At 46.4% G+C, this 13602-nt stretch overlaps 1 protein-coding gene across 2 annotated transcripts; it reads left to right on the forward strand.

The window, feature by feature from the left end:
- The first annotated feature begins 288 nt into the window (after positions 1 to 288).
- LOC120842232 lies at positions 289 to 11553 on the forward strand. Of its 2 annotated transcripts, none has more exons than XM_040213260.3 (3): positions 289 to 555; positions 849 to 1177; positions 11257 to 11553. In XM_040213260.3, the coding sequence occupies exons 1-3, from the start codon at positions 544 to 546 to the stop codon at positions 11396 to 11398; spliced, it is 483 nt and encodes a 160-aa protein (XP_040069194.1). In that variant the 5' UTR covers positions 289 to 543; the 3' UTR covers positions 11399 to 11553. The 2 variants fall into 2 exon arrangements, with proteins under 2 accessions (XP_040069194.1, XP_040069195.1); XM_040213261.3 differs by lacking the exon at positions 11257 to 11553 and adding an exon at positions 5481 to 5985 and having other exon boundaries at positions 402 to 555.
- Positions 11554 to 13602: the final 2049 nt, after the last annotated feature.

The raw sequence follows: 13602 nt of genomic DNA on the forward strand, positions 1-13602 counted from the left end.
GATTTGTGAATCAATAAGCCCATTCCGCGACGACACTTCCAGGCACCCAACGCCGGTGAATTATCGTCACGAATATTACACGGCGCGCGCGGCGATGTCTGCTGGCTACGAGACCATATACACACGAACAAAAGCCATAGTCCATCAGCGCCTCCCTCGTTTTGTAAGTCCCGTCACGGGCAACCGAACCGTCCCGATAAAACAGGCACACACACACACATACATGCATAAGCAAGAATATAAAGGAAGAGCTCCGCATCTGACGCCCGCGAATCCGGTCCTATACGGTCCCAGGAAGCTAACGGATCCACACAGAGGGTCGGCGCGTTCGAGAGACCGCCGCCAAGGACACCCGGTCTTGTCTTATATTTTTCTTCTCGCGTATCGCGACCGCTGCGGCAGGACAACTTCCCAGAACGCGTCCACGGCTCCGCTATATATACGCACCATTGTACTCCCGTCAGACCGTCCGCAAAGCCGACTGAGTGTGTTTTGTACCCCGTGTGCAAACGGAACGGAAGACGTCCAAACGGCTTCTTAACCATGGCTAGAAGAGTAAGTGGTGACCGAATGCGAGCGGTCGCGAGTATCGTGTTGTTCGTTCCGGAGAACCTTTTTTTCTTTTTATTTCTATTTCTATTTTAAAGTTTTCGTTCTCTTGCTAAGAAATCATAAGAAGACAGTCTGCAGTACTGTCTAAGGCGTGATTTTTCATTGTTAGACAATCACATTGGCCGTACAAAAATATATCCAGACATGTTCGGAGCACGTGTCTTCAGCCAGCATTGTGTCATGATGTGCGGTCAGTGTGACTGGGGCTTTACGAACCTCGACCGTCAACGGCGCAGGCGTGCATCCCATGGGCCTGGCTCGCGGTGTGGACGGTGGTCTGTTGCGGTGTCCTGGTGTCCTCGCAGACCTCTTACTCCGTGAGCAGCTACCACTCGGAGCACTTTGGTCCGGACGGCATCATCATGGGCCGGTCCGGCTACAAGGACTCGACGGGGAACAGCCGCTTCACCAAGTACCACATCGGAAAGGACGGCAAGAGGCGACTCATTGCCGACGACTCGGAGGGAGACATCGAGAGTCGCAGCCTGCTGCCGGACCCCAGCAAGTTGGCCCTTCCGGGTATTCCCGGCTTCGACAGTTTCAGCAATCCCGAAGCCTTCTTCAGGTAGGGCTGTCTCGGGTTTGACCAGGTGCTGAGAAAATATACGCTCGTGCTTCTATTTCTCAGTTCCTCGTGGTGCAACTTACAATGAAGCGCCCGATTATGAACAGATCACTGAAACGAGCTATCGATTTCTTTTTTCTTTTTATGTTTCCCGGTGTCGCAAATTTTCTTTTTAAAACAGTTCTGGATATTAGGTTGACGAATTCGAAGCAGAATCAAGAAACAAATTGAACGTCGTGAATATTTATACAGCGAGAGGTTGGGCTGCCACTGACACATCGCGACACCGGTTTAAAGTTGTCTATACAGAATCATTTTGAGTCATTTTAGCAAGTTCAGTATACGACTGCGAACTTGAGGTGTTTAACTTGCATCACGCCGTAGTGATTACACCCACAGGGCGAATAGCATACAGATTCAATCCATAAATCATGCAGCACGAGCTCTGTGGGGAATTTCTTTGGTGGATTAAGAGCGGTTTTAAAGCGCTTTTTTGTTGGTATCCTCTTGCGCGTGTAATCGCGAATGTGTTAGCTTCGTTACGCTAACACATTCGGCCACCGATTCCCAGTCAATGAAATATCAAACGCTGACAGTCGCATTTGGTTTAATATTGAGGTGATGTGGGCATAAGGGGGGGGGGGGGGGGGGGGGGGGGGTTGGCTGGGCTGGGCTGGCTGGCTCACTACTGCATAAACACAACTCTAACTGGGGATCGTCCCGAAGAAATGTATTGCAATATGGCAAGCGCACGATCAGAACGACAGGGGGTCTATCATCTCCCCGTGGCCCGCACTGCGATGAGTTTGTCGAGACCTTTGCCGCTTTTCATTGAGTGCACGGTGTGAGATGCACGAAGCAAGCCGACTCTTGGCTGCCTACCTTGGACGAATAAGAATGCTAAATAAGTATGTAGTAGGAGAAAAGAAACATAGGGACAACAAAAAGATGATCAAATTGTCACGGCATTGTCTATAAAAAATAAATGTTCGCGGTTGCTGAACGCAAGTAATACTCACGTCATGTAAAAACGAAAGCAATGCGGGACTTGCAAATATTAAGAACAGTAATAAAACAGGCGCTTCAAGATGAGATAGACAGTAACTGTTTAAACTCTTTTTCTTTTTCTTAAGGTTTGCCAGACGCGCGTTACCTCTTGAAAAAAAAAAAAAAAGCACGATTAATCGGCAATCTCTTTCGCAAAGCCTGTTGCTCGGATGCTTCGGAAAAGCGAGAGTCGGCCTTCAAGATGCGCTTTCTCCGCTCGCTTCTTTACTCGCGGGCGGAGGGAGAAGGCCAACTGGTTCAATCCTTGTCTTTTTTCGCTCTCTTCCTGTCTCTCACGTGCTTCGCGTGCGCACGGCTGACCCACTGTGGGGTGCAGATGTCAGCTTCGCCAGTCAGTTATCTTACCTTGGTCTCTGTCCCTGGTCTGTCTCCGTTTGTTTAAAGATTGCCGATTCCACAAACACCGGCCTAGAGTCTGTGAAGAATGTAGAAAGAGGCCATTTGCCGCGCTGTCAAGTGATATCAACACTATTCAGTTTGTCGACTCTTGGCATCGATTGAGAAACAGTAAAACACTACGTGTCTTTGATAGGTAGAATCATCGCAGAGCGGCAGTGCAATCATTCGTGAGAGAAACCCGCGTGCCGATTAATCGACATCCATGTTTCTCCTTTTTTTTTTCTTTCTCCTTTCACCCATTTGAGTTTAATGTGCATGGTTCGGTAGATAAACCTGGGTACACCTTCGTTTCTCGAAGTAGTTTGTGTTGTCCTTCTTGCGCGGGTGCAAGGCAATTTGTATGCAGACGTCACGTGCACTTTCTCGACATACTGCATTTCTTTCTCTCTTGATAAGAACAAAAAGTGGCCTGCTAAATTTACCATGTGTGATTACATAGCTCAGTCCATTACACATGACCCAAAGCTTCCCTGGCCTGACAACACACACACAGACTTCAGGATGCCTTCAATAATTCGAATCACAATACTCTTAACCAACCATGAAACGTTGCTTTTGTGCGGTAAGAAAACGTCGTCGTCGCCTCCTGCCCCCCTCCGCCCCCCCCCCCCCCCCCCCCAAAAAAAAAAATGTTGTATGTTTGGACAGCTTTGAAGTTGGTACACCTCAACGGGTGACCTGTATCTCAGCTGTAGATGACAAATTTAGTTAGTGCAGTACTACCGCTAAGCTGGGGTCTTTAACGTGCAACACGTAACAGTGATTACAAGAATACGTACCGGTACGAAACTCATCCAGATTAAAACGGGCAGGGGGTGGGGATCGAACCCAGGAGGTTCTCCAGCGCAAGCTTTTGCTCCACGCTCCAAGCTAAGGCACGTTAGCTTGCCTACTCGGCCACCGATCTCCCTATCCTTAAGAACAAACATTTTAGATTTATTTTTAAACTAATCGAAGCTGTCTGTTTATGCACAACTAGAACCAACGCAGTGACATCGTTAGATATCATTGGGTTACCCCTACAGGCGTTCTAAAAAGTTCCCCTCCCACAGCAAGTACTGGGAAATGACGAATCGATATTTTGCAGAGAAGTGTAAAGACCACACCGGGATGCTCTTAGGACATTCTCTGAATGTCATTGTGTTGTCTTCGGGAAGAGGATATATGAATGGCTTCCATGTGGGCCCCCATTCCAGCTCTTAGCTTGGCCACTAAGTTTGCGGAAAGTAAAACAAACTTCACCACACAAGCCCACTATAATTGACGGTTATTTTGTCACAGATAGGCAAAGTCAAGACATCTCATTTCGGACTTACAGAAGGCGAAATCAAATCCGTTCGAAGTAATCGCAAGCGCGTGTTGTCAATCCGGCTCGCTGCTGGTGATCAGACCATAAAGTCCGTGCAAACTTGTTATCAGCACGTGCAGGGCAGATTTACGACCGAGGTACCGACAATCTAGCATTCTCATCGCCGTGTGTAGCAGGGTGTAATTGAGACATCATTTGCAGGTTATCGAATACGAGTCCAAAATAATCATCAATCCTTCGCGAGGGTGTCAGGTGTACTCTTCGATTATTTTGCACGTAAACCACCCACATTTGCTTTTTGCTTTGTTTTTTTCATACGCGGCCAAAGGAAAAACTTATGGTAAATGGTGAGCATTGAATTCTTACCTCCCACGCTCGAAGCGTGAGCTCCTTGCTCAAGGACGCAGCTCGGCTGAACGAACTCTCGTCGCTACAGTGTGCTCTCGCGTAGCAAGGGCAACTACCAAAACTATGTTGTCGGCTGGTGCCCCGTGCGTGCTAGCACGTGCCGCATGTGCGTGAAAGTAGCTTTGGTAGGCTTGCAATTGCACGTGCTTGTCATCACGAGCAGACACATGGTGGCAACTAGATGCCCCGCTTCGTTTAAAACACCAAAGAAGGGCAAGCACGCGTTCATCTCAACGCCTCAACTCGCAGCCAGGACAGGCGCCCACGTGATCATGTACGATCCACGCACTGGGAAATGTGTTGTGTTCCGGACATTGTTAGCGTTTGGCTATTCTCGCCACTGCAGCGATTGGATACGAGTCACAACCCGAACGTCCGTCGAGGCATTGGTTGTAACCGGGCCCAAGCCGAATGCTCACGCAGTGCTCGCGTCTAATCTACGAACCCTATTCGACTATCACAACCATGCTGCGCTCCACACGACTACGTCAGCACGCTAGGCGAAACAGATTGAAAAGAATAGACAGCTCGTGGAAATGGAGCGTGCTGGTGAAAATACGGCGTAAGAGGAGAATTAAATAAATGACGAGGATTTCATCCGTGAAAGTACGCCACGATAAAGCATCTGGTTTAGTGGCAACATCGAGTTTGAGCACTATGCACACTTGTGTCCCACTTGAGTCGGTATGTGCGTGCAAACTGCGTAAGAATCGAACTGAATATCGCTCCCTGGCCCTTTTAACTAAAGTGATGTGGCGACTCTATTATATTTTCATTTTACAAGAGCCTTAGAAAGGTGTGTGCCCCTAAAGGATACTGCTTCCTAACATCGCGCGTGCTGATTATCCGTTATCGTGGTTATCTCTGCAAAAATACGCATCTAGTGCTCCCTGTATTCCTATACCTCTTTTTTTTTTTATTCTTTTTTTGTTAAAAGGGGGGATGATATTGTATACGTTCCCATGTAGACCCTTGTAGGTCGTGGATAAGAGGGCACTTCTTGGTTGTTATTTCAACCGGTTTCAACCTAAAAAAACAAACGAAACAGATTAACAACCCTAGTATTCCGGTCTTATTGTTCATCGATGCAAGTTTGACTTTCTGCGTCCACCGGCGTAGGCAACTGGGACTGCCAAGTATCTCGTCGCTGCACAAGCAGCAGCTCACGGGCAACTCCCGAAGGTACCGGTGAACGCAGTCCCCACCGGAACCGCTTGGGCACCTACTTCCGGCGCCCTGCATGGAGTCGACCCTCGCAAACGCAAACAGACAGTGCCGCCAACCTGAAACCGCCTAGAGAAGCAACCTGCGAACATCTCACGAAACAAGTCGGGGTCGCATGAAAGACGGACGAACTCATCTGGACGCTGCAATCGCTTTTTCATTTGCTCATTCTTCTTAATTCGTCTGTCGGGAAGAGCTTGTCGAGCGAAGGTGGTGGTGGCGGTTAATTTGTATTCTCTCGAAGAAACATCGATTGCACAAAAAAATAGGAAAAAGAAAAAGGATCATTCTTTATTTCACGTGAAATCTTGTCTTTTTTTTATGTTGCAATAAACGTGTGCACGCCGAGCCGGCGGCGTAAATGCCACCACGTCTAGTACCTTGCTTGGGGTAATGCACACGATTGGTTTGTCTCTTTCTTTTAGAACTTTTCTCAGAACAAACAAAAAAAGATATACAGGAAAGTAGTCCTTGATTTCTTATGCACAAAGACGCAAAGGAGATTTTTTTTTTCTATTTAATTAAGGCAGTCGTTATAGCTGACACACACACCTTGACTCCTGATATCGGGGTGGCGTGTGTGACCTTGAGGCAGCTTCAAACGTTTCGGAACACGTCGAATTGCGAAAACCGCCCGTCCGTGCGTACACTGTCAAACGAGACGAATACGGAAATGCAGCAAGATCAAGATGCGGCGGCACTAAAACGCTGAAACAGGAACGGCGATTACCATCTCAAGTCCTGCCCCCTCAGCGACGGGTACTCCATGAAGACGATCTTGAAGCGAGAGTTCGAGAATGATGTTTTAGTGCGCTCGTACTGAGACCTTCGAGACCGGTTCTCCGCGGGAGTTATGGACACTCCTTGTGCCAGGTACCGCGAGGCGTCACTTATGGCGTTTGAAACTTAATTTAGCGTACCTGTAATGATTGGGGGTAAGGGCATGTCTGCGAGGCGAGGCTGTGACCTTGGCGATTTTGCTTTTACCTAATGGTGGCAGTGTTTCTGTCGGGTATGGACCAAGGTTTCAAACATACATACTGGGCAGCTCCGTGTTTATCTAACCATCAATTTTCTTCGTCTTTGTGATATATATCACACGAAGAAAGAATCAAACTAGCGATTAATTTCTTGTGTTCATTTTCTCTTTGCGCCTGCATCATATCGTTATCGAGCCCCAATAACGATATGATACGGTATCGTTGTTGGGGGTATCGGAAGTATCGAAACGATCTACTAAAGCTCTCTAACCAATTTGTCATAAAACAAAAATCGGGCTCACGTGTCGATTAAACGAAGGGCATTTGGCACGCCCAAGCGAAGGCCTAAGGACGCATCTTTCGACGTGCAGCTGAAATCTCACACGGCGGTTTCTCCATGATAACCGCTAACATTCGTCAAACCAGGCATCATTAAATAATTTTTACATTTTGCTAAATACTGCTAAAAAGGAATGTTCTAAAACATTCATAACCTACAAGCACTCTCGTGCTTTTGCGGACCTGTTTGTAATTATGTTGTTTTTTTGTGTGTGTGTGCGCAATAAAGATATATTTTTACATATATTGTTATTAACGACACGCGCATTAGGTTCTTTCTTCCCGCAATGTAAGAGTCGCAGACAAAACGAAAGCACGGAGTGGCGTTTCCCCCTTAATCTTACTGCTAGGACAAACGACCACGTGATCTCTATTCGCAGTCGCGCGTCGGGAGTGGCAACACACAGGGCACGAGCTGTACCCCGGACACGTTGAATGAACACTAGTGACAACCCGGATGTCCGCGGTCAAGGACGAGGCCCAAGTCAAAAGCTCACGCAGAGAACGTGTCCAACCCATGAGCCGCATTCGGCTATGGTTAAAAAGGGGGAATCCCCATGGACTACACGTCAACAACGGAATCTCCGGGATTACGCCAATGAACGTCGTGAAAAAGAGATTGAGAGCTCCTCTTCTAATTACATTGAGACGGACGATTATGGCTCAGAGGCGTTGCGCAATGCAAGTATATGTACTTGTGTCGCTTATTTTCCTCTATGCTTGTGCGTAGCCTTCAAAGTGTATCTTCATGAATCGGTAACTCCGCAAGGTGAAGATGTACGCAAGAATAGTTTTAATTTTACTTGAGATGGAGCGTATCTCGCGCCCTCTAGGCGACTGGTGTGCCGCATCGCAATGGAACAAGCGCGTTGAAGGTTTGCTCGTACTTCTGGCAAACGTCGTGATATGCACAATATGATCTGGGGCTCGAGGAACCGCCCTGATTCGCGCACACGTCTTCGGGGCCGCGCGGTACGTGACCATGCCTGCGCGAAGGCTTCTAAACCGACAGTGCCCCTGCCCGGGAGATGCACGAAGACCGAGTGAACAAGGCCAGCCGCCTTGGCTGGCCTTGTTCGGACGCCCCTTTCTTCTTCCATCGCGGTCAGGGAATCGAACCCCGGGACCTCTCAAAGACAAGCGGAGCGCTCTACCAACCGAGTTAACCAGGAACTAGCCGTCAGCAGAGCAAACGGATGTTGACAGTTACCAATATATATACTGGGTGTCACAAAAAAAAAAAATTACAGGTTTCTTTTCACCGCAGAAATCAACTAGGCAACGCCGAACGCTGATTCTTCGCCCAAAGGTAGTGCTAGAGGTCACAACCAGATCCCAAAGTTTCAGCCCGATCCCATACCTTATTCAAAAGTTATAAGTGATTTTCTGAAAATTTCAATGGGAAAATGGAGCCCATTTTTGCCCGTTTTCGGTTTCTGGTGTCATAGAGCCCCATGTATTCGAAAACTCCGTCGGCCGCCATTTTTCCACTGAAATTTTCAGAAAATCACTTATAACTTTTGAATAAGGCGTCCGATCGGGCTGTAACTTAGGGATCTGGTTGTGACCTCTAGCGTTATCTTCGGACGGACAATGAGCGTTCGGCGATGCCTAGTTTATTTTTGCGGCTAAAAAAAAAAACAAAAAAACTGTATTTTTTTTTTTTTTTTTTTTTTTACATCCTGTACATACATGGTAACTTATTCGAGGCAACAATACAATGTCTTGGGGGATATAGCTAAAGGTAATAAATACCTTACGAGGCCATACCACTCCTTAGACTACAGTGGTATACAGAATACGCGTAAAATAAATTAAAATGTACTGTAAAACGTACGCAAACAACACCAAAACCGGGGAGAGTTCAAAGCAATGGTTCACAATTTCTGAAATTCAGACCGTACATGTTACATACTATAGTCACTGACAAGATGGGAACTGCAGGGAGGGGCTTCAGTTGTTCCGTCTCCGGCGGGAACTTACCTTGCACAACGCTACGGCGTCTAGGCACCTCGAGCGCACGCGCGCAGCCAAAGTACGGCATTCAGCGCCTGCTGGAGGCCGGGCCGGGCGTTCCTGCGACACGCAGTTCTGAATTTGTTGATAACTATAATCGTCCTAATTCTCACAGGACACTGTTATTCACGTTTTTTTCGGCTAGTAAAGAAAAAAATATATATATATATAAAGTGTTTTTACGAAAGATTTCAAAAATCCCTAAAAATATGCTGTTCGAGATAAAAGGAAAGGCAGTGTCTATTTCGACGTTCACGTTCAAAATAATTTTAAGTATAAGTATTATTTTCACGTCCGTGATGACACTTTCTGAATACGTGAAGTCGACTGAATTTTTTACCTTTTAAACATTAAGAAATTAAAAAAAAAAGGATCTCAATGTAGTACTGCACACAACCCACACCCTTTCAAAAGTAGCAGACGTATTTGCGCTGCGCATCAAGGCTCTGGTGTGCTAAACATTACAGAATTCGACGCCGCTGCTTTGCGTGATTTATTTCACGCCTTTCGTAAAGACAGGAGCTGAATCTCGTGTCATCAAATCTGCAGTTGATTGGACGACATTTGCTGCCACAGAAATTCGTGTATCTCGTACAACCACGGCGCAGACTGCGCCGTGGTTGTACGCGTCAAAATCTTTGTTGTTCGTTCGCATCGGTCAAGAAACATCAAGAAGACAATGTTTGCAGTCACAACAATCTAGTTAATATCCCGATCTTTTCGTAGTTCACCCGCTCGTTATACACGAACCAAAAGTTAAATCTAAACTGAACAAAAAACTCAGGAAACCCGGCTAAAAACAGGGCGGGAGCCAGATCAAAAGCGAGACTGCAACCATACGACGAAGCGCTCGCACGCTGCTGGAGGCGTGGAGTCACAAAAAGTGTGCCGAACTCTCAGTGTTACCCACTGTACACACTTACATTTGTTACGTGCACTAGAAGGATATTCAGCTCGTCTTTGCTGTGGATTCAATATTTTAAGTGAGGCGCGTGCCGAAACGACCAGCGAGAGCTCAGAACAACGCCACCGGCGTGTCACGTCTGAAAGGATTAACTGTCGAGCCAGTCGTGCACACACACGCATAATAAGACATTTCTAGTGCCAAGTAGGACCGAAACGTCTCAGGCATAGAACACAGCGACACATGACTCCGTCAACACGTCAACGCAACAGCAACAACACCATCAGGCACTGTACAGAACGCAATGGTTACCACTGCGACGGCTGCATTTGACGGGGGACGGGGGGACGTTGAAACAACAAAGTCACTATTTTTACATTTTATGGAAGTGACGTCACAGATGTTAAAATAGTTGTATAAATATTTTGACTGTGGACGTTGAAATAGTCACTATCAAAAGAAACTCATTGCGCGAACAAACTACCAGCCTTGGCGGTTCAATGATTCCAAAAACATACAAATTAGCCAGATAATTAACTAAAAATTACTCATTCCTTTTAATTAGTAGAAGTATACATATGGTTAGAATTAGGAGCTTGCTAAGCGTCATCGAAAACCACTAAATCAACTTGTTTTAGAAGGGCAACATTATACGGCGTACCGTAAAAACTCTCCGTTTGGACGTGTTTCTAGGTTTCGGTTTCTGATCGGAGCGCATCTCTGCGCCCGCGGTCCTGCTCCCCAGTGACTGAGACGCTCCAACACACGTACGCCCTACTTCCCTCCATGCTGCGAGAGATGCGAGGGGGTAGCTTCGCGCCGCGACCACCGGGGAGCAGGACCGCGGGCGCAAATATGCGCTCCGATAAAAAACCGAAACCTAGAAACGCGTCCAAACTAAGCGTGTTTTTTTGTTTTGTTTTGTTTTTGTTTTTAGTACGTTGTAAAATGTTGCCTTTGCCTTGTTTATTTCTATAAAAAGAAAAGTTGATTTAGTGTTTTCGATGATTTTTAGCAATTTTTGTCACTGAAACCATTTTTTTCTCCAATTAAAAAAATGGTAAATTTTAGGAAATTATTGTTGCTAATTGTATGTTTCGGCAATTCTTGACGTCCGCCAAGACTGGTAGGTTGTTCCTGCAAAGGGTTTCTTTTTATCTCGAACAGCATATTTTTAAGGATATTTTAAAGCATTCGCAGAAACACCTTGTACTTATTATTATCATTATTATTATTATTATTAGTAGTAGTAGTAGTAGTATAGTGGGATATTGCTATGCCACTTATTTAATATAATGGGTTGATGATTTACTAGCTCCGGTACCCGAAAGCTTAAAAATCGTCTTGTATTTATAAAAAAAAAAATATATATATTGTTTTATGGCCCCTCGAACCTACTGTGTCTTGACTTCTGCTCTTCGCACTCTTGCAGGGCTCTGGGTATCCCGAAAGAAGCTCTGCTGCCGCCTTTCTTCCCGAAGGACCTACTGCCACCATCGGTGCTCGCGGACAACGGAGGATTCCCGAATAAGAAGAATCAGAAGCCCGTCTTCCCCGAGTACCGGCCCACCTAGGCACACCGACAACCCTCAGTCATACACCATTCCTCATTTAATCTCGCGCCATCAAAATAACGACCAAAAAAAAAAGAAAAATATTTAAAAAAACGTTTCGCGATTTGCCTTGTTCGATACGTCTCTCTGCTCAGTCAATAAATGTTTTGAACATCTATTTGTCTTTGTTGGTTCACCTTATGCGTGTGAATGTCAAGTGATTATATACTACCTATACTGCGCCCACCCTCTCACCCTGCGATGATGGGGGCTTTTAGCAAACTGCTAGCGTGTTCAGCGTACCGCACTACCGGAGCCTTGGATGCATGCTTATAAGCGCGAGCCCCGCGGTCACGGCATCACCCGGGCTCGCGCGTAAAAGCATGCTTCAAAGGCTCCGGTAGTGCGGTACGCGGAACACGATAACGGTTTGCTAAAAGTCCCTAATAGAGTGTTTTCGCAGATCGTTTCTTCCTTTCCGCAACATTCTCCGCAACCCGCTACGAAATTCGAAGCTCTGCAGTCAAGGCCAGCGGCGCGCATTCAGCAGCGGCTCCGTTGCAGAGAGCGTAGCGGAGTAGGGGAAACGATCAAGGAAAACTCCCTAATAGGGAGTTTTCGTAAACCGCGTTTCCCCCTCCACTAAGCCCTCCTCAACAAAGAAGTCGCTACTGCGCCTGCGCGCCAATGTAGCGGGTTGTGAAGAGCGGTGCTTGACGGCGAAAACGATCTACGAAAACTCCCTAATGTAGAGAACACAGATGGGCAAAGAAAAATGGGGCCACACCAGCCGAAATAGCATCAAAATGGGAGGAATTTCAGCAAAGAAATCTGGAGGCTGCAGCATTGATACAGGCCAAAATTGGGAAGGCAGGGGTCCAGTGGATGATAGAGATAAACCAGAAGGATAAAAATGGCGGCAAAAATGTTCTGGGAACACATCAGTGCACAGGGAAAAAAGTCTGAGGAGTACCAGCAGACACTAACCACACAGGAAGGGACAGAGGTACAGGGAGAAGAGGCAAGAAAATACATTGGAGCAGCATTTTTCAAGTTAGAACCAGATCTGGCCGTAGAAACTGCCGTCTACACAACACAAGAGGATGATCATAGTGCAGAAGGGGAAATGACCACAGGGGAATGGGAAAAAGCAGAAGGAAAGTTTCCGGCTGGAACTGCGACACGTCCAGACCAATAAGACTAATAAAAGTTCTAGGCAAAAAAAAAAAAGCAAATTGAAACTGAGGCAGGTGATTGACCAGATAATTATGGGAGGGGAGGTACCCAGTGATTCGAAATTGAGCAGGATGAGATTGGTATATAAGGGCAAGGGAGACAAAGACACTATCAAAGCATACCGACCAATCACAGCAACTTCAGTAATATACGAGTACAGACTAGTTATGCAAATAGTAAAAAGAAGAATGGAAGAATGGGCATTAGAAAAAACAGATTCTGGGGGAGCTTCAAAACGGTTTCAGGGGGACAGACAACTAAATGATAACTTATTCGTAATTTCACTCAGTGCATAGAAATAGCAATGACAAGTCAAAGGCCATTATGGGTAGCATTTTTGGACATCAAAGGGGACTATGACAATGTGAATCAGGAAAAACTCTGGGACCAACAGAAGTGATATGGGCTAGGGGGAACCATGGTTAAATTTCTAGACCTGGTATATACGGAGAATATGGTGGTTAACATGGGAAGCCGAAACTACAAGACCAGCAGCAATAAAAAGAGGACTTTGACGACAGGGTCGCCGATAGTCTCCCCTGCTCTTTATGATATACCTCAGTGAGATGGGAAAAAATAATAGAGCAGTGCAACCTAGGTTTTAACCTCACTTGCATAAAGGAAGGACATAAAGTAAATTTGCCAGAATTAATATATGCAGACGACATTGTCCTCTTATAAGAAAGCAGGGAGACAATACAGGAACTAATTAGGATTTGCAGCAGGGAAGGGGACAGTTTAGGCCTAAACTTCAGTAACGACAAGTCGGGTATAGGCAACCTGCAATGCTATTTGGTTTGGCACCATCTAGCGACTGAAGCTAGAAATATTGGTGTTGTGTTCGTGCCGAGAACAGCCACACCACCGAATAATAACTGGGTTTTATTCGGTGACGGCCATCAGCGACCGCTTGTCCTTTGTTGCCGGATGGTACGGAGCACTGGTGATGTGCTTGGATGGTCGACGATGACGAGGATGGGATCTCGATC

The sequence above is a fragment of the Ixodes scapularis genome, unplaced genomic scaffold (genome assembly GCF_016920785.2).
Source record: "Ixodes scapularis isolate PalLabHiFi unplaced genomic scaffold, ASM1692078v2 PGA_scaffold2__306_contigs__length_199485367, whole genome shotgun sequence".
Taxonomy (NCBI): domain Eukaryota; kingdom Metazoa; phylum Arthropoda; class Arachnida; order Ixodida; family Ixodidae; genus Ixodes; species Ixodes scapularis.